The sequence below is a fragment of the Spermophilus citellus genome (genome assembly GCF_964194105.1).
Source record: "Spermophilus citellus genome assembly, chromosome: 1".
NCBI lineage: Eukaryota > Metazoa > Chordata > Mammalia > Rodentia > Sciuridae > Spermophilus > Spermophilus citellus.
The window spans coordinates 208,913,205-208,933,984 of record NC_138182.1 but is presented as its reverse complement, the minus strand read 5'-3'; the positions used below and the strand labels follow the sequence as shown (position 1 = coordinate 208,933,984).

The 20,780-nt window shown below is 38.5% G+C and overlaps 1 protein-coding gene across 3 annotated transcripts in view; it reads right to left on the bottom strand.

Moving 5' to 3' along the window:
• MCTP1 (multiple C2 and transmembrane domain containing 1) overlaps positions 1-14,800 on the bottom strand; it is a gene marked incomplete at its 5' end in the record, with an annotated part of 531,499 nt that extends 516,699 nt beyond the window's left edge. For all 3 annotated transcript variants that reach the window (XM_081287709.1, XM_081287710.1, XM_081287711.1), the window contains one exon: positions 14,081-14,800. In XM_081287709.1, coding sequence (XP_081143835.1) covers positions 14,081-14,800 — 720 coding nt within the window. The remainder of the gene's footprint in view (positions 1-14,080) is intronic.
• Between the last annotated feature and the right edge of the window lie 5,980 nt (positions 14,801-20,780).

Sequence of the window (20,780 nt, the reverse complement as noted above, 5' to 3'; positions counted from 1 at the left end):
AACTTTCCCTAGCTTCTGAAAAGGGTCTATGATACCAAAACAAAATTAGAATTACTATTAAATCGCTTTACTATTTGAAGAGTATAGCGTTTACTTGGTTATGACTTTAGTAAAATGCTTTACAAAGAACAACAACAATAAAAAATAAAAGACCACATCACATTTTCCCATTGTAGGAGATAGACTATAAGTTCTTTATACCCTACTGACTTGAGCATGGTTCCTGTCATTGAGAATTTTTACCAGATGCCATTTCCTATTCCAGATGGCAGTAAAGCTGAGGTACTTAGGGAGCTCCTGTGGCCTGGATGTTGATCATCCTAATAGTCATCTGGGAAGGACAAAGCAGAGATTGGCAGACCTGACTTGGCCTGACTCAAAATCAGTACGATTTCTAACCACTCATAATTGCAGGACGTGTCAGGATCCATGCACTGGGTTTTCAGTGGCATGTAGGCTACCTTATGTTGTCATTTGAGATTTGATTGTTTAAAACTGAAGTCTCCATGAGAAATTTTTACATTTTCTTCTTTTTCCTCCTATAACTCTGAATAACAAATGTAATGGTGAGCTTTTATATACTTTAAGCTTTCCTTCTTACTTGGGAACATTGATGCAAATCTGTTTCATAAATGTGAATATTGGCTGTACATGAAAATATAAAAGTTAAATTTTATATCTGAGAAAAGAGACAGGAAAATACAAAACTTAAATCAAGTCTATTTTTCCCATGCTTTAGATCCATTTAACAAGCAGTCTTCCCAATCACTCTATAATTTATTAAGAAACAACACAGATTTTTGAATATACACCTTCTTACAGAATCCCTTTCCAAAATTCTTCATTTTTCTCCCAGCCTAACTTCAGGAAAGAAATTGGAAACTCATGAAAAAATATGTTTTCCATAATTTAGATTTGTAACATCTGGATCACTGAGCTTTATCTAATTTCCATCTCCATCTAGACTCTGAAATGTGCTGTCTGTAAGAATCTCTCCCTTGAGCATTGATAATGGAACGTTAGGTTGCATTCCCTGCCTTAATTTACTTTACAATGGTACTTGATAAAAAGTAACAGGAAGAATAAAATGGTATGTTTTTCCAGGGGGAGAAATATTTTCATCTAGTAGCTATTTCTATTTCTTATAGTTAGTTCTAAAATATCACATTCTAATTGGGAAAAGGTAGCCCAAACCTCCTTCGAAGTTAACAAAGCAGCTCTGTGAGGACACTGATTCTACACAAAGAAACAACAACAACAACAAAAACTATCCCTAGAGTAGAGTCATGAACATTCCTGAAGATGGTAAGATGGTTCTGTTATCCATGATCAAGCAACTACTCTATCAAGATTACCTTGGTACTTGTGAAAGCCCTATTATCTTCCCATGACACAAAGTCCTGCATGATCTGGTCCCTGCCAAACCTCAGACCCATTATCCACAAACCCTTTCCCTCTTTCTCACTGAATTCCAGCTACCCAAGACATCTTTCCCTGAGCTTCTTCTGTTGTGGTTTCCACTGCCCTGAACTATCTGCCACATCCCTTACTTCCCTCTTCCCCCAAACCTGGCCAACTCCTATTCATACTTTGTCTTTCATCCTAAATGTCACTTCTTTAGGAAAATCTTCCCTGTCCCTCCTCTTCTCTCAAGATTAAGTTGGGGCGTACTAGAATTCATTCCTGTAGTTCTCTGTATTGCTCTGAATCAGTTTTCATAATTGTAATTGATAATGACTTGTACATTATTTTAAAATGTCATGTACGTTTCATATACTAGAACATAAGCTCCATATGAGTAGAAATTGTTCTGTCTTCTTTAGCAAGGCATTTGCAAGATGCCATGTCTACCACAGGGTAGATATTTAATAAATATTTTAGGGAGGGAAAAGAAAGGAAGAAAGAGGAATTACTAAAATCATTGATATTGGGTTGGAAAAAGTTATTCCAGTTATACACATATATATATGTGATTAATTATATTAACATTTTAACTGAAATTTTCCCCATTTCCAAGACATCTGGAAAATAGCTACCTGACAGCACTAATAAGCAGACCCAGTAGCCCTTCAATGTTGAGGAAACTCATGTACTATAGAGGTCATGTGAATTTTAGAGCAGGCCACTTAGGTACAAAATAAGAATTCCTGCCCCTTTAGAGTTTTCACAAAGATTAAATAAAGTAGTGACTGTGAAGCGATTGAGACAGTGATGACACAAGACTAAGATTTGAATGCTGGTATATTATTACCAAGGACATTAGAGGTTCTGCCAAACCCAGAAGACGTTATCACATATATTATATTCTTAATGTTAAAGGAATATACCCCAAATAGCCACCTTTAAAAAACAACTAGATGCTTAGAAAACAATGTGAGCTTGCCCAGAGATAACTCCTAGACTAATTACAGAGGTATGGCTTTACTTTGCAAAGAAGCTTAAACAACATGATTTGAAGTCATGATATCTGTACAGAACTCACAAAAAGATTGATCTGAAAAATATTCACTTATGAACTGAACCTGCAAATAAATGAAATAAACCATTCCCATTCTTCACTTTTCTCTAGGTAACAAGGGCACCTTCCCAAAGCTGTCACTCCAAAGCAATGAACGGGGACACTCAGATCATTAGCAAGGCTGGAGTTAAGAGAGAGCCAGGCTTAACCAGGAATCATGAGTTTGGGTTCCAGTTACAGTTTCTGCACTTATATAATGATGTGGCCTCATTAATGGTAGAACAGTGAGCATCCTGTAAATTATGGCCTTGGCAAAAATCAGATGTTCATTAATACCCAAGTTCCACCACTTGCTAACTATGGGCAGAACCAAGATTCCAGAAAAGTCACTTTGCCTAAGAATTTCCCACATGTACAATACAAAATTGCAGTAAGGTTTGAGATAATGTATATAATCTATAATTTTTATTTGAGATATAGTACATAGAATGCTTAGCAGATAAAACTATTTCATTTTTTCCCCTAAAACCATCTCTTTCAGGTGTCAAAAAAAGCAAATTAATGACAGAAAGGGGATGAAACTGTATAATATAGAAAATGTATAATCATAGAGTTCTTGCAATTTATAACATGCTTCTAATAATATTATCAATAACAGAAATAATAATGATGACCTAGTGGAGTGCTTGGTAAGAAAGACTGTTTTAAGTAGAAATGTTTGTAAAAGTTGATAGCTACATCTTTTTCTAGCAATCAGAGAGCTTCTTGGGTGGCTTACATCTACTCGGATTAGACAAACTCAAACAAATTGTAACAATTATATCTTCATTGAAATTTAGTACTATCATATCAAAGAGGATGATTAAATTTAGAAGGAGAAGAATATTGGAGTTATTCAGGTTCTCTTTAACTCCAGTGAGAAATACAATGTATGTGATATGGGCATGGTGGTGCATGTCTGTAATCCCAGTGGCTGTAGAGGCTGTAGAGGCAGGAGGATCACAAGTTCAAAGTCAACCTCAGCAACTTGGTGAGACCCTAGGAAACTTAGTGAGACTTTGTCAGAAATTAAAATAAAAAAGGTTGCGGATGTGGCTTATGGTTAAGCACCCCTGAGTTCAATCCCCAATACCAAAAAAAATTTTTTTAAAAGATATGATGATCATGAAAGAGTAGGCATGTACATAAACCACCCATGGAAAAGACATATTTTGTGTGTTTGTGTGGGTGTGTAGACACAGATATATGCAAAGTATATGTCAAAAAAGCAACACAAAACGCCAAAAACATCACAGGAACCAATAATTTAAACTTCATCATGAAAAAAAAAATATTATGATATTTTTAAAATTTCCCAATTATGCTTTACTTATTTTCCATGCTCATTTTCCAAGCAAAGAAAGAGAAGTAAAAACACTGGAAAGCACAAAGTGGGAGGACAGAGAAGGAAAAACTGAGACCTAAATGAGATTGTCCTGTAATTGTCCCTGACAGAGTTCAATCGGCTAACCATGATTGGTTAGCCAAGATACACCAGATCCTCTTATGGCAACTTCCATATAGTCATTCCTCATTTCTGGCAAATGCTGGGGAAAAAAAAAGTTGAAGTCAAACAAACTGAAAAGTTCAGATAGAAAGGAATCAGTATAAGAATGCTTTACAAAGCTCCATCTTTCTTGAAAATCCCAAAAGCAGAGGGCATGGGGCCTGGGAAACTGCCAACTGCTGGTTTCCCTCCAGTCTTTGCCTGTTCCTCTAAGTCCTACTCAGTTTATTTCCTCAGAGGACATGAGGAAATCACAAAAGCATCCATCTGAACTTAGAGTCAGTGAATGTTGTCTAACGGGCCAAAGGCAGCAAACACTGACTTCAGAGAATAATCTAAATGTCAAGCTTGTTTGTTTGTTTTTAAACTTGAAACTCTGTGGAGTTGAATTGGCATGTATGCAAGGCCAGACAGAATTAGGCAAGGGCACAATCACAGCTGGACTCCATCACTGTCCCTCACCTCTGGCTTCCTTCAACAGATGCACGGATTAAGATGCACAGCATGGAATATTATTCAACTATAAGAAAGAATGTAATCCTGTCATTTGTGACAACATAGATGGAACTGGAGATCACTGTGTTAAGTAAAATAAGCCAGGCAGAGAAAAACAAGTACTGCCTGTTCTCCTTCATATGTGGAAGCTAAAATTTCACTTCATAGAAGTTGAGAGTAGAATAGTTGTAACCAGAGGCTGGGAACAGCAGAGGAGAGAGAGATAGAAAGAGGTTGATGATGGTTACAAAAATACAACTAGGAAGAAAAAGTTCTAGCATTCTATAGCACAGTAGGTGACCGACTATAGTTAACAACAATTTCTTGTATATTGCAAAATAGTTAGAGGAGAGGACTTTGAATATTCCCAATATAAACTATCACGTTTGAGATGATGGGCTTGCTAATTACTCTGATGTGATCATTGTACATTGTATCCATGTATCAAAACCATACTGTACTCCATAAATATGTAAATTATTATAGATCAATTTTTAAGACATTAAAAGAAAAGAATGTCATGATGAATATGAAACAAATAAACCAAGCTTTAAAAGAAGCAAAGAAGGAGAAAGGACAAGAAGACACAGATACAACTGCTTTCAGCAGAGACAGCATGGCCCCTGCTGATTCAGGGGGTTTAGTCCTTAAAGGACGCATGAGGTTTGGCAACAACTCTGTGGTAACACAAAACTTGTCTCCAAAATCTATTCCAATTCCAAAAGATATTTTGGAAAACAGTCAGACTTCTAATTTGGCATGGTGAAAATACTATTGAAAGACAACTATAAAAAATGCTGAATTCTTCTGTTATCAAAAGCTATTTCATATCTGAATAAAAGAAAAAGTTAAATATGGCTTAAAGATTTAGATTTCTATTTTAATAGACTATCTATTGGTAATTTTCAGATATGGACTATTTTCCTTGCATCTAAGAGAGAATGCACATTTCACCAGTAAGCACAGTGCTTTTAGAATGAAAACTTTCAACACAGCCCTTGGATTCCAAACCCTTTCATTAAAACTATTTCTTCAAATATTTAGCCACTATGTCAAGCACGTTAAGAATTCAGGTAATAGGGATATGTAAGAGGTTTTCTTGTTTTACCTGATCTTTTTAATCAGACAAACATAAATTTATCCTTTCTTTGACTCTATTTTAGTGCTTAATGCTGAAGAGAGAAGGAAACTATTATTCTGAAGATTCCAAAATATCAAGAACGGGAGCAATAATAATAAATAGCTGACAGTCTGGTGCTGGAAGCCTGGCATCCTGAACCATTCTGCATAAATGCAAACTCAAAACTCACTCCCCTCCAAAAAGAGACTTGTCAATAAAAGCATTGATGATGATAACAAGGAAAAATCAAAGACATAAGTAAAGGAGAAAACATGCTGTGATTATCTCTTTCCACTCTCCCTTTCGCCAAAGGTTCACACAAATCTCTGCTGTCTCCCTAGCTCAGCCACTCCCAGGATTTCCTTCTGGTCTAAGAACACATTCAGCCCCCACAATAATCACACTTCATTTTCACCTTTCTTGCCACACCTTAGGCTTTGGTCCCACTATTGACTCCTTCATTCTTGCACATACATGACACTTGGTTGGCAATATCCTTTCACCATCTCCCTGTATCCAAATCCTAATCACACTTCAAAACAAGACGGAGGCTATCAGGTGAAACATCCTCAAATTGCTGCCACCAAACCTACAGACTTTTCTGCATCCAAATCCACACCATCTCCTTCTGTTGCAATGAAATAGGGAGATTACTTCTGGCTTAAGGGTAAGGAAGATGACCTCATACTGGTCTACGGGACCCTCTACAACACATGTCCTTAGGGAGCTCACCACACCGGTGATCACCTTCTCATTCATCTTCAACCTCTTCTCCACAGGTTCTGTCTCATCAACCCAATCAGGTGAGCTCCATAAAACAGAACATATAAACAAACCTTCCCATGGCCCACTTTTGTTCTCCCCTACCACTTTCTTTTATCCCTGTGTATAACCAAATTAATTAGCCACCCTCCCTATGACTACATTTCCCTTTCCACGTTTCGACCCACTTCATTCTGATTTTCATCCCATTCATTGCTAATGGCTGGAGAACTCCAGAGAACTCATGGCAAAAATCAGTCTATTTAATTTTAACAATGTGGTAATGGCTGGTGAACTCCAGAGAAATTTAGCCCAGATATATATTTTATTTGGCCTGTGACATTTAAAAAAATATCTAAGTTATCTGCCAAAATTTGAAGACTGACGACATACACAAAAATCTGGGTTTCTGACTTGTATTAAAGTCTGGAAGCTCTATCAATGTTGCTACTTTTCCTGAGTGGCAATAATCAGCAGAAGTGAAGAACAGATTCTCTCTCAAGGATGTGTGCACTCCTTGGTTCCCTATGGCCCCATCAAACCCTCTTTGCTCATTGTTCTCACTTTAGTGGAAATTAAAAAGGACAGGCAAAATTCATTTTAATATTATATTTAATTTAACCCAACATATCCAAAATATTATTGAAATATGCAATCCATAAAAAGTTATTCTTTTCTGTATGTTTCCAAAATTAATTGCACATACCATTTTACACTAACAGCACATTCTCAGTTCTAACTAGCTACATTTCCAAATGTGGCTAGGTATGTGCTGCATATGAGACAACACTGGGTGTTTAATGATTAGCTACAAAAATAAAATCTTGTAAGGAGAGAGGAGGGGAGATAGAACTAAGTAGAAAGAAGAAAGCAGGCAAGATTAAGAAGGAGGGTGTTTGTGTTAAAAAGTAGACATATAATTTTACAAAGAAGCTGGCACACAGACACAATTAAAAATTAAAAATCAGCTGTAGTCCAGTCCTCCAGGGAAAGAAATGTCCTTCAAAAGTAAATGCAGTTGATCAGTGATGTAGACTTTCTGGAGGCAGATTTGGGTGTTTTATCATTAGGCTGGGCAATAAATAGGAATCACTGTGAATATCGACTGGCCAGCTGTCAGAGATCTATTTCACCTACTTGGCACTTAAGAGGTAGTAGAATGGACCAAGATAGTGAGAACGGGATTCTTGGTCAAGACTGGAGTGTCAATCTGAGTTATGACTGGGAGAAGAAAGATCATAAGAGACTTTTTTTAAAATGATGAGTATGGGATACAGTAGAAATATGTTAAGGTCAAGAGGTTGAGGCAAGGAAAAGCATCAGTGAAGCACAGGAAGATACCTTGAGCCAGGATCCAAGCAGAATTCAAGACTCAGACTCCGTGTGGGAATAGTCAAAGGTATCAGGAATTCAGATGTGCAAGTGCAATATCAGAGACCAAAGAGACGTGAGTGCAAAAACAAATGCACCTGCTCAGATACAAGCACCAAGAAATGTATCCCTGAGCCAAAGACCTCAGAAATAGGATTTTCTCCTTTGTCCTCCAAGTGAGCACAAATGGCAGCCATTTAAGAGGTATCATGTGCTCCTTTCATGCCTGAAGACAAGAACCAGAATTAAAGTCTAGGGAGGGAAAAGGCAGAGTCATTAGCTGGGGAAAAGGGGGAACGTCAAATTTATCTGACAGGTTGAAAAGGACTTTGAATCAAAGAGGCAGGAACTCCATTATACAATCATAAAGTGATTCTGAAGCTTTTCCAGAGAACTTATCTCTGAGCAGTAACAACCTGCCCATTCATCCCTTCATTCATTTAGCAACCATTCACTGAGTAGTGCTCTCCTGGACTGTTTTAAGGCACCGATTCACTAAGTCTAAGACTTATTCTAAGACTTGCCAAACTCTACTCTAGCAGAGCTGGTAGGCAAATTACAGTAACTCAGTCAAGCAAAATAGGTTCTGAGTACTAGTACTAAAGGGGATTCTCTAAATAAAACCAGTGGAATTAGGATGATGCAATGATCTTAAACCAAAGGTCCCCTCATCTGTCATCTATTGTAATTTTTCATACTAACTAGGCCTCAAGAGAATGGACCTATTAAAATAGATTTCTCAGGAAAATCATTCTTTTAAGAGAGCAGTATGCCAGATTTTAAAATCTCATGGTACTGAAAATACAGTTTTTCATGTTGTGTTCAGACTAAAATTAAATAGAAATATTTGAAAACTTTAGGGAAATCTATGTGATATTACTCTGCTGGGGGGAAAAAAGTTTCTAATGATAATAAACCAGTTCACATTGCAAGAGAAAATACATTTGGATAAAGTTTTGAGTTGTTGGGGAGAGTAATCACTTCCTACACCTGATTTATAAAAAGAAGTGTGAGTTAGAAGAAAATATTGATGGTGGCAAAAAATAAAAAATAAAATGGCACATAAAGTTAATGTGTAGAAACAATAGTATGTTCAATAATACCAACAAATCAAAACTCCACAAGGACTGTAAAGGCCAAGTAAAAAATTACACGTGGAGCATGTTACCTTTATTTTTTAAATATTTTGGGAGGGGTTGTAGATGGGCACAATATATTTTATTTATTTATTTTCTGTGGTGCTGAGGATTGAACTCTGTGCCTCAAACATGCTAGGCAAGCACTGTACCACTGAGCTATATCCCCAGCCCAACACATTACCTTTAATTCAAAAATTAGATCTACAGAAATGTAAGCATTTCACACATAGGAATGATTTACCCTAATTTTATGAAAACAAGCAAGCTTATATAAAATAAGTTCTAGGATAATATCTCTTTCACTGACACTAAACAGACCCTTGAAAGCCAGTATTCAAAAACTATCCTTCTGTTATACTTAGTTTACTCAGGCAGGGAAATATGGAATTTTAGTAAGTTTTGCAGTAGCAAAAAAAAAAAAAAGTCAAAATAAAGAGTTTATGATTTCAAAAAAATTAACTGTTGCTTATCTAAAATATGTAACTGCTCTCATATTATAAATATATGTGAATTAAGGAGAAAAACACTACAGGAACCTAATCTGCAGATCTCCTTGATGCTTACAAAGTTACCTAGGCATACTATTTACTCTTTGTCAGTTTAGGATTAGCAAATGTCTTAATGATCACTATACAAAAGAAGTCACACTACAGATTTCCTTCGTTGGGGACCAAAGACCTATTATTAGCCTTTTCTTTGTGAAATCATTCATTATTTTCAAATAAGTGAACAAAGACAAGGGAGAAAGTTTGTCCTATATTTTGATGAATCTATTAATTTCCCTTCTCTTTCTCAAAATACTTATTCATTCTTCTATGATAATGCATACACATTTGCTAAAAGCCATGCTAGATTTTTTTCATTACTGTATGAAGTTGTAGTATTAACAGTACTACCTTGGTTTCTCTTGGGTTGTGTTTGCCACCCCTACAAACAAAATTATTTACATTTTGAATTAAATGAAAAGACTGGCAAAGCTCCCTGTTAATTTTTTTCAACCACCCACTTACTTGTAATGTTACAATCACAAAACTTTCAATACACTGCTCAACAATATTGACAACCACAAGAGCAACTAATAATGTTAAGTCCTTGATATGTTGCAAACCAATCTCTCACGACAGCTACATGAAAGCATTTCTGTTTATACAAGAGTACTACCTACCTCTATTCAAATCTGCCAGATGTGCAGGATACCAATTAAAAGATAAAGGAACATAGTACACCCCAAAGTAATCCTCTCACTGTGTTTACTCCCTTTCTTTGGAATAAACTGAGAGTCCTGTATTTTTCAAGAATGCTATCACACCTCCAATTCTAGTTTATACCTGCTCCAAATGTGCTGACATCTTATCTGCCCTCCATTGCTTTGAATTTGAAGGAAGTCATTTCTGAAGGTTGACCAATATCTGACCCTGTTTGTTTTCATAAAATGAAGCTAATTAAAATTGCTTTTAGAGGCTTGCTTTGAACATCATTAAATTTCTAAGTAGTTTTGTCATTTACATTAGGAATTATGTTTTTATGTCTGTGCTTTCCCCAAGATGAAGTTGTGTTCTTTGAAGTAATATTTAAAATGTCTGAAATACAGATAGCAAAAATTAACCCAAATCATATGTTTGGATTTACAATTGTAAATGCCAGCATTCTTTAAAAGAATAGATAATTAGTAAAGCAAGTTGTTCTTCACACATAGACTTAATCTTTAAAAAAAAAAATCTCTCTTACAGATGTCTTAAGGGATTTTATCCCAATGAATGGATATCCCTCCTGCTATGTTTCAAAAACATTTCTATCAAATACTGAATATAAACACTTTTCAAAAGTATATTTTCTCCTATGAAAGCAATTTTGATAAAATTTACTTAGAAGAGAAAAAAACAATAAAAATTTAACATTCATGAAGACTACATACTTTTGTTAAGACATTGAAAAATGCAACACATTCATTTCTCACAATCTCAAAATACTGACTTTCTGATTCTAGCGAAATATAATTTTAGTAACTCATCAAGACAGAATCCATGAAATTGGCATATTTTTGATATGCACACAAATTGAGAAAGCATCTTTCCCAACTGTGTTGCAAAAATGAAATGCATCTGTTATGACAATATGGCTCGACACGTGAACTAAAATCAGTGGGAAGAAAGAGGTTTCTTTTCTTTTCTTTATTCTTATAGCAGGACGTTTTAAATAATGCACATGCCCCAACAGCAAGGCATTATCAAATCTGTTACTGTGTTTCAGAGGTATGTAACAGCAAGAGGGCTGACAGGGTCCTGGGAACTAACACAATTCATTCACATTAACCCAGTGTACCTCGGTGACTTTCAAATCTCTTTCCCTGGCAGTCCAAACTAATTTTTTGCTTTTGCTTCACTCTCTCCTCAGTGTTGGAGTATCAGCACATATGTTGTTGAGGCCTCATGCTGGGCTGGAGGGTGGAGAGGTGGGGAGCATGGTGGAGAACGTGACTAATGCCAGGATCAAGCAAAGAACAGAGAGAAATTCAATAGTTGACCTATTTTTGCATTGAATTTTCTTTCTGCCTCGAAAGAAAGTACTTTGTATAAAGGCAATCTAAAGATGTAGTAAATGCTTTTACTATCTTTTGTGTGTGCCCACCTGTGCTGGTAACCTATAAATAAAACAAATCTGGATGTTCTCTAAAACTCTTCCCCATGCCTAGGTATCTTGGAGACTAGAATCTGGGAGACCAAGGAAAAAACCCTGAGATATGCAGGATGCTTGGAAGGGCAGGTGCTGCAAAGAAAAGCCTACTCCTGAGCAGCTTAGTAAGTCTTCCTCCAGGCTCAGACTCCAATTATATTTCATCCTCTTCCCCATTTAAAGGTGAGCTGGGCTCCTTTGGTTGGACAAAAAGGTATTTAAAGATCAAAGAAATCCCTCTTCTACATTGGTGAGAATACTGATGAAATTTATATTTATAATTCATAAAACTTCACTTCTCAGAGGACAGGACCCCATGAACATCAGATGCTGGACTAATACTGGTGTCTTCCCTGGGTCTGTGTCTGACATCAGGCAAGTTCTTCAGGACTTTCTATTCTTTGTGCCTATATCCCACCTTTTACCTGTTTATTTTTCACTGATAGTTTAATCCCTCTTATATCTACATTAAGATGCTGGTTATTTATAATGAAAAGCTTCTTTAGAAACAGAGATTATGATTAACAATGTCACTTTTATATGTGATATGATGTGCAACAATGCATTCAGAACAAATTAGAAATTAATATAGCTAATCCATCTGATTAGCTGATTATATACAGTAATGGGGAAAACTTTTTAGAATGCATGTAACCTTGCAAATTTAATCATTAAAACAAAGTTATCTCAAAAACTTAAGTTTTGAAAGTCATCAAAGGTAGCTGTGATCATGGAAAATGATTCTGGAAACTAACTTGAATAGAGACCTCTCAGTCATTATTAACCATGTGATACTGAAAAGATTTAACTTCTTTGGGCATTGGCTTCCTGATCCACAACAAGAACTTCTATCTCATAGGACTCAGGTTGAAATCCGGCACATGGTGAAAGTACACACAATATTAGTTTAGTATCTCCTACAGAATGAGTCCAGAGCTTCAGTATACAAAATTCATAGTAGTAATTTTGAAGATAAACATGGATAGTTTCTGAAAACTTTTTGGTAAAAAGAAACCTAAAAATAATTCATAATTCTCTATTTTGGTTTTGAAAATTGCTTAATTCAGTGAACTGCAAAATTATTTAGTAATATCATCTTATAATATGATATATACCTTCCAAAATAATTGAATTATTATTGTTCTATTATTCTTGGTAGTAAAAGTTACAAAAAACAAAACGTAAAAAGTAGGATTATATGTATGCTCAAAAACACTATATGGTGTTTCTCTATACTGAATTTAAAACATACTGAATTTGAAATACTGAATTTGAAACCTTACTTTTGAAATCAAATCTAGGAGTTCTATTAAGTTCACTTTCAAGATGACATGAAAGATAAATTTATTTAGTCTTTTACAAATATTATCTCTATCTATTCTTACTTTTTCAAGAACTTAAGTGTTTGCTTAATACAAGCAATTGTGTTTATGAAGCAATAAGATATGCTAGTTTTCTGGTTTATTTTCAGAAACTTCACTAATAAAATGACAAGTAAACAATAAAATTTTCAATTAAATCTATTCCCATATCTTACCCTTCATACATGGCCTGATATATTTTGTGGGATCAGTTTTTAACCTAATTAAAGTTTTAATGTATATGTCATTCATCTAAAGTAATTATTTGAAGCCAAAATAATGAGGATTTTCGTAAACTAAGATATATTGGAAGAAAAGAGCTACCTAAGTCTCTGGCAGAATGGAATTTCTGAAGCATTTTATAGCATTAACATGACATGATAAACATTTACAAAAAGAGAGCAATCCCTCTTTAAAATGCAGGGAGTAAAAGCAGCTGCTCAGTGGGATGCCTTATGGATCCTACAAGTAGAATTCGCTTTACTCTTATCTGAGTAGAGTCAACACGTTGAATAAAGCAGCATATTTCAAAGCAAGTGCTTCCGATTACTATTAAAAATTGGGAAGGGTCTTAAGAACACATCCATTTGACTATATCGGAAAAGAAGCTCACCGCTATCCACCTGTGGAACAGTGGTCCACCAGCGATTGGAAGTTTTAAGAAAGGAAAGCTGGGGGAGGGGAAAGGAGGCGGTGATGAGTAGACTTCTGCTATAAGGCATTCCCCAGCACTGACCTCATTTACACCATTACTTCACCTCGCCGCTTTTCTTTCTATTCCTTCCTGCTAGCCATTGATTTGCTTCAAATGATGTGCCCGCCACTACATTATACATGGTTGTAATTTTTCCCTAAGTTTTGGCTGTTGTTAGTTTTTTTCTTTGCCAAGGTGATACTTGGCTGAGTATTCCAACAAGTACCCGCTTTGTCTAACTTCTCATTGGCGCCTCATTGAGTTACCCAAACTGTTTCTGCCGACAGGTGTCATTCCTATCAAAAGTAAAGGTGCAAATCAGAACTCTTTATTGTTGCTAACCATGAGGAAGATGTTTTCTTTCCACTGCTTCATCTACCCAATAGAACACACAAACCAACTTCCAGGGTAGTGATTGCCTCAAGCTGGAGGCGTGGTCCGAAGCACCACCCGGCACTCACCTGGCTGCTGTCGCGCTCTTCGCCCTTCTCTTGGGTCAGAGGTTCCACCGGCCTCTGTGATGCCTTTGCTTGAGGTGGCGTTGGCTCCAGCAGCTGTTCCAGGCATGCAGTGCCCGGTAAAGAGGAGCTCTTCTGGTGACACAAATGCACCCCGGGACCCCGACGCCGTGCACCCTCATCTTGGACTCGGTCCCCCCTCGGGGGCGGCTGGGGAGAAGATGACAGGGAAGATGAGGCGGAGGAAGAAGAAGGAGCTGAGTCCGGGGATCGTCCGCCAGGAGGCGTCACTCCGGCTGCTCCAGGGGCTGCCGCGGGCCCTTTTACCGCCGGCAGCAGATGTTCCCGGATCCGGCGGCGTAGTGTGGACCCCTGCTCTGTCCTGCCAGCGCCGCCAGGCTCTAGGGGCTCTGGTGAGGAGCAGCACAGGTTGGGCTGAGAGGAGGAGAAGACCCGATCTAGCACTTGCTTCCTCTTCTTAAAGCCGCTCCACCTGCTGCCCGTGCTACCCACACCCGCCAGGACGTCCCTCGTGCCCCTCGAGGGCGGTGGGGAGGGCGACGGGGTGTCCGCAGTGCGGCGCTCGGGTCCCCCTGAGCGCCCGCCCCCGCCGCCCTTGCCCTTGCCCACTCCCAGCTGCAAGTTCTTCCAGATCCTGGCATGGAAGGAGGAGGACGCCGCAGCAGGCTCCGGCTCGCTCGCCGTGGCAGCCCTGGACTCCATCCTCCACCCCCTACACCCCTTCTCCCCTCCTCCTCCTCCTCCTCCTCCTCCTCCTGCTTCTCCTCCGCCCTCTTCGGCTGCGCCTCCTCCTGGAGCCCCGCGGTGGTGGCGGTGGCGGTGGCGATGGTGGTGGCGACGGCGGCGGCGGGCGCAGCAGCAAAAGCCGGGAGTGCCCAGAGGCTTCAGGCCAGCTCGGAGAAAAGATGCAGCCGCCAAGACTCTCCCGCCGCGGGACTGAGGCACCGCCTCTTCCTCCTGCACCTGCCGGGTTGGACTAGAGCTGTCACCGAATCCTGGCCGCTGCGCCTGCAAAGTTTTTAGCTCTGAGCTCCGCGGCTCCAGTCCACTGAAGTCCCCCAGGCCGCGCCCAGGCTCCTTTTCCCCACTGGCTCCGAGCTCGGAAAGCTGCCCGCACCGGGGCGTGCGCTTCCAGCTGCGCCAGGGACAGAACCCAGGCGCCCTCTGGGCAGCACCTGTCAGTGGCGGGGGCGGCTGCCTCCAAACTGGGCGCGCACGCGGCTTACACAATGGGGCGCGTCCCACTGAAGATGTAGGGAACCAGCACCCTTGGCTAAGCACCCTAGCACTATCCTCCAGCTCCTAGGTGGGAGGGCAGGCAAGACCTGGGTAGAGCTGGGTAGGGCCAGAGTCAGCTTGGTTCCAAAGATCAGGCCACTTTGCCCACGTAGCTTACTCCGGACCAGCCTCCGGATGAGTGGGTGCTGGTCTGGGTCCGTTGAAGTGCGTCGGAGTGGAGTCTATGAGTCCCGGGCGAGTCCCATGGGGCGCCAAGCGTTCACACCGAGTGCTGAACCTTGCCGAATTCTAAGCCTGAACAAGGCTACCTCGGCCGGATCGCACAGTCTGCCCCGGGTCCAAGAAGAGAGTTTGATCTCGTCTGTCTTGGCTTCATCCCATTCATTCCTTTCACGCTCTTCATTTGCATGTGCATTGGCGACTTCTCTTATGATGAGGATCAGGCAGCTTCCAGAGCCTGACAATAAAGCCAGCCCTTAAAGTTACAGGGAGTTTACGGTGGACAAAGATGGGAGGGATGTACAGGGCTTCTGACCCTATTCGGTACACGAAATCTCCTCCTTTTCTTTCAAGCTCATTTTTCTTAGACTACCTCATTTCCTTCCTTGCAAGACAAATCGAAGAGGGTTTTTTACTTACTCAGACTTTGCTTTCTCCTAAACCTACTCATCCAGGGTCCTAATTCTACCTGATAGGAGACCCTTATGTAAGGCAGGCACACAGTGAATCTTCCCCTCACTGCTGCACCCCGAAATATGGAAAACAAAGGAAGAGTTTCTTATGCGTTGGCACAGCCACGCTGATGATAGTCTCCTCTCTGGGTAGCAGTATGCCCTAGAGGTACTACCAACCTAAGCTTTTTTGGCTTTTGTTTTGCTTACCCTTAACAAATAATTAACAGATATTTACTGAGCACTTTCTATGTGCTAGATAGGCTCTGGAAATGGAGTTGTGAACAAGAGCAGGGTTTCACTCACATGGAGCTTATTTGAGGTGGTGGTGGGGGGGGGGGGGAGTGACAGAGTCAGACAACAAGCAGAATATCTAATAGTGAAAAGTCCCAGGGAGACAACAAAACTGTGTAACAGAGTGGTGATAGAGAAGAGGTTGCTAGATAAAATGGGGGACACCCAATTAAATTCGAATTTCAGATAAACAATAATGTTTAGTAAATCTATGTCCCAAATAGTGCAAGGAACATATTTATGCTACAAGACTGTGATATTTTTGTTTATCCAAAATCCAATTTTACTAGATATTTTAGTTTTTACTTGCTAAATCTGGCAATCCTATATGAAAGGCTTTTTTACTTTTTGGTTTGGTTGGGGGCTTTTTTTGCTTAGGATTTTTTTCTTTATATGTATAAGAAGACAAAATTTGAGTTGATATTTCAAAAGAACAAAAACCATTGAAAGATCTGATTACAGTGTTCTAGGCAGAGGAACAGAAGATACAAAGGCACTGAGACAAGAAGCAGCTTGAGCAAGCAGGTTCAAGGACAGATGGAGACCACTCCTGATAGAGTGGAGCAAGGGTTGGTAAGAGATAGAGTGGAACAAATGAAAGTGGTGGTGGGGGGGAGAGGCTTTAGTTATTGTGAGAATTTCAGACTCCTATAAGTCAAACAGGGAACCATTAAAGCATTTATAAGCATGGGAGGTTTGTATTGTAATTGACACTTGCCTCACAGGGTTATTTCAAGGGTTAAGGGGGAAAGGACTTAGGTTAGTGTTCTTCATATAATTGAGATTTTTTGTTATTTGGCAGACACAGAATTTCCTAAGTTTATGAACTCTATGCTTTGGAAAAAGAGGTAAGAGAGTAGCTAAAGATTGCAGGTTGCATTTAATTAACATTTTGAAGTGATGATATTGTAGAGATGGAAAACAGTACTTACCAGGAGTTACTGGTAGTGCATATAGAAAGGAAAATAAAAGGAAGTTTCTTTATGATGATGGGACAGATTTATATCTTGACTGTGATGGTTACATGAGTTTATTATACATGTGATAAAACTGCATAGACTTACATACCCACATACACACACAAGTGCACGTAAAAATGAGTGAAATATGAATAAGATCAGTGATACCAATGGAAATGTACTATAGTTACATATGATGATACAATTGGTTGAAATTGGGTGACACTCATATGGAATATCTATGAAATACTCTGGCAAATTCTTGGGAATCAATAATTATTTCAAAATAAATAATATAAATAAAATTAAATCAGTGATAACAAAATATGTCTTTAAAAATTGCAGGCAGGGGCTGGGGATGTGGCTCAAGCGGTAGCACGCTCGCCTGGCATGCATGTGGCCCGGGTTCGATCCTCAGCACCACATACAAGCAAAGATGTTGTGTCCACTGAAAACTAAAAAATAAATAAATAAATAAAATATTGACATTCTCTCTCTCTCTCTCTCTCTCTCTCTCTTAAAAAAATTGCAGGCAGCCGAAAGTTTTCTATTGGAGCTTTAATTACTGGAAAATGAAATAGTGTTAGATCCACAATGGACAACTCTTCCTCTAGCTCTGTTCTCACCAACACTCCCACCCCATCCCTAAGTCAGTCAGGAAATGTCTGAGAAGCAAATGAAGGAAGTCCAAGACTACTGAAGCAGAGTCCATATCAGGGCTGTATTCCCAATTTATGTAGACAAAAAGCCCATGGAGATCTCTCCACACAGAATAAGGCAAGCACATTTGCTACTATAGAAGCGTCTTTTTTTTTTTGTTGTTGTTGTTGTTGTTGTTGAAGAAGCCATCTTTTTGCCAATGTATGTTTATGGCAATTTTGTCCAGTTTGAGATAACTGTATTTATGTGGGTTTGTCTCTATCTTCTATTTTGTACCATTGGTCTTCATATTTGTTTGGTGCCAATACCATGCTGTTTTGGTTTCTGGCACTCTGTAGTATAATTTAAGGTTTGATAGTGTGATGCCTCCAGCTTCACTTTTCTTGCTAAGAATTGTTCTGGCTATCCTGGAAGTTTCATGACTGCTTTTTCAATTAATTTTTTCTTTATTAAATATGTGTGTGTGTGTGTGTGTACACACACACACACACACACACACACACACATATATATATATATATATATATATATATACTTAGTTGTAGATGGACACAATACCTTCATTTTATTTATTTTTACATGGTACTGAAGATTTGAACCCAGTACCTGCATGTGCCAAGCAAACACTCTACCACTGAGATACAACCCCAGTCCTTTTTCTATTTCTATGAAGAATGACATGGGAATTTCGATGGTAATTGCATTAAATCTGTATAGCGCTTTTGGTAGTATGTCTATTTTGACAATATTAATTCTGCATATCCAAGAATATGGGAGGTCTTTCCATCTTCTAAGGTCTCCTTCAATTTCTTTAGTATTCTATAGTTTTCATTGTAAAGAACCTTTACCTCTTTTGTTAGATTCCCAAGTACATGATTTTTTTTTATTGGTTGTTCACAACATTACAAAGCTCTTGACATATCATATTTCATACATTAGATTGAAGTGGGTTATGAACCCCCAATTTTACCCCAAATGCAGATTGCAGAATCACATCGGTTACACATCCACAATTTTACATAATGCCCTATTAGTAATTGTTGTATTCTGCTACCTTTCCTATCTTATCACGTGTGGAAGCAGAAGGAATGACATTTTTCACTGGCAACTGCTTCCTCTTCACTCCCATTTTCTCTTTGTGTTCCCTTCCTAGAGTCAGCCCTTGCTTCTACTTAAAAAGCTTCAGTTAAGTTTTTTGAAGTGTCAGAACTTTTCAAATTCTGAGTTTCAAAATTCAATTAAACCATGTAGCTGATGGTAGCTTTACCCTCTCTCTGGAATATTTGTTATCTAAGTAGGGGCTTTATAAAACTGAAATCTCCATCAAAACCAGTAGAAATCTTCTTTAAGAACCTAACTATCCAGGGTATTGTTGGTTTTACCAAAAGAGACACACACTGTATTAGATTAGCTTGTCCTTCTAAATCTGCCTCATTAAATCAATATGAGGACTATTTTCAAAAGCCTGAGCCACACCAGACAATGAGGCTAAAAGTACCAACATCACAAAAAATCACCTCAATATAGAGCTACTCTGAAAGCCAAAAAAGAAACTGCAGTACTCAGAAGTTTTATTCTCTCAGAGTAGGAGAAATGCCTTGTTTTTTCCATGATATGGAAAAAGCAAAGAGAAGACAAGTAAAGAGATGTGGCATTACAATAGAGAATTAAGAGGAAATAACCACTTCTTACCAGAACACTCTAAAGATGTCAAGTTTGTCATAGTGACAGCATAGAGATAACTCTACACAACTTGATCTTACATTTGTAGTCTAATGATGAAACAAGTTGACTTTAAAAGTTAAATACTTTCATTTTCTATTCTACCTAATTTTGTCTTTAAAATACTCTGAGATTTTGACACTTATGATCCCAAGTAAACATTCATCTAACAATATAAATTCACATACATAACTTGAAAGGGAATATGTAACTTTTCCTAAATGTCTGAAGTAGATTTATAGAGACTGTTCTTCAGATTGTGCATCATGCAAAGCTGCAGTAGATATGGTCTCTGCTGTCAAATGTCTTATTATATTTAAGAGAAGATTCTAATAAACAACATTAGTGGAAAGTGAATGGAATAAATTGATCACTGAAGGAACACAGAGGAGGGGAGAATCACTTCTGGCTTGACCAAGCAAGGATGTGGCATCATCTGAGCTAAGATCTATTGCAGGTGACAGGGTACACAAAGAAGATGGATTGCTACCAGCAAAGGAAAGCAAAACTCATGCCACATAGCAAGATTTCAATTTATGTTAGCTTTTTAAAATTATTATTATAATTTACAAATAATCTTAAATATTGATAGGACATTGATTGCTTGAACTAATATTAGTATATGCATCAAACATGGATATATAGAAGGTTGGGGAGGCAATGTATAAGATAAAAAACATTTGAGCAAAAATTCAAAGGAAATGAGAGGGAGCCAAGCAGTGATCCAAGGGAAAATTTCTCCAGAAGAAGGGAAGATTAAGTACAAAGAGGCTGAGGCAGAAAAAATACTCAGTTTGAGAAATAGCAAAGGGAAAAAGTAGCCAAAACAGAGAACAAGAGGGGAGTGCGAAGAAAAAATACTACAGAGATAGTTCAGCATCAGATCATGCAGGATTCTAGCCAATGATAAGGACTTCAGATTTGAGGGATATGGGAAGCCATCAGGGGCTTTGAGTTTCTCTATGATCCAAACACATTTAAAAGACTCACTGTGGGCTCTGTACAGACAGTAGAGGAAGGATAGGGGTGGGAAAAAGAGTTTATACAGGAACCACCATCTATAGAACATGAGGGACAATGATGGTCTCCACTGAGGTGATAGCAAGAAGTAGTGAATATAGTTCATTCTAGATATGC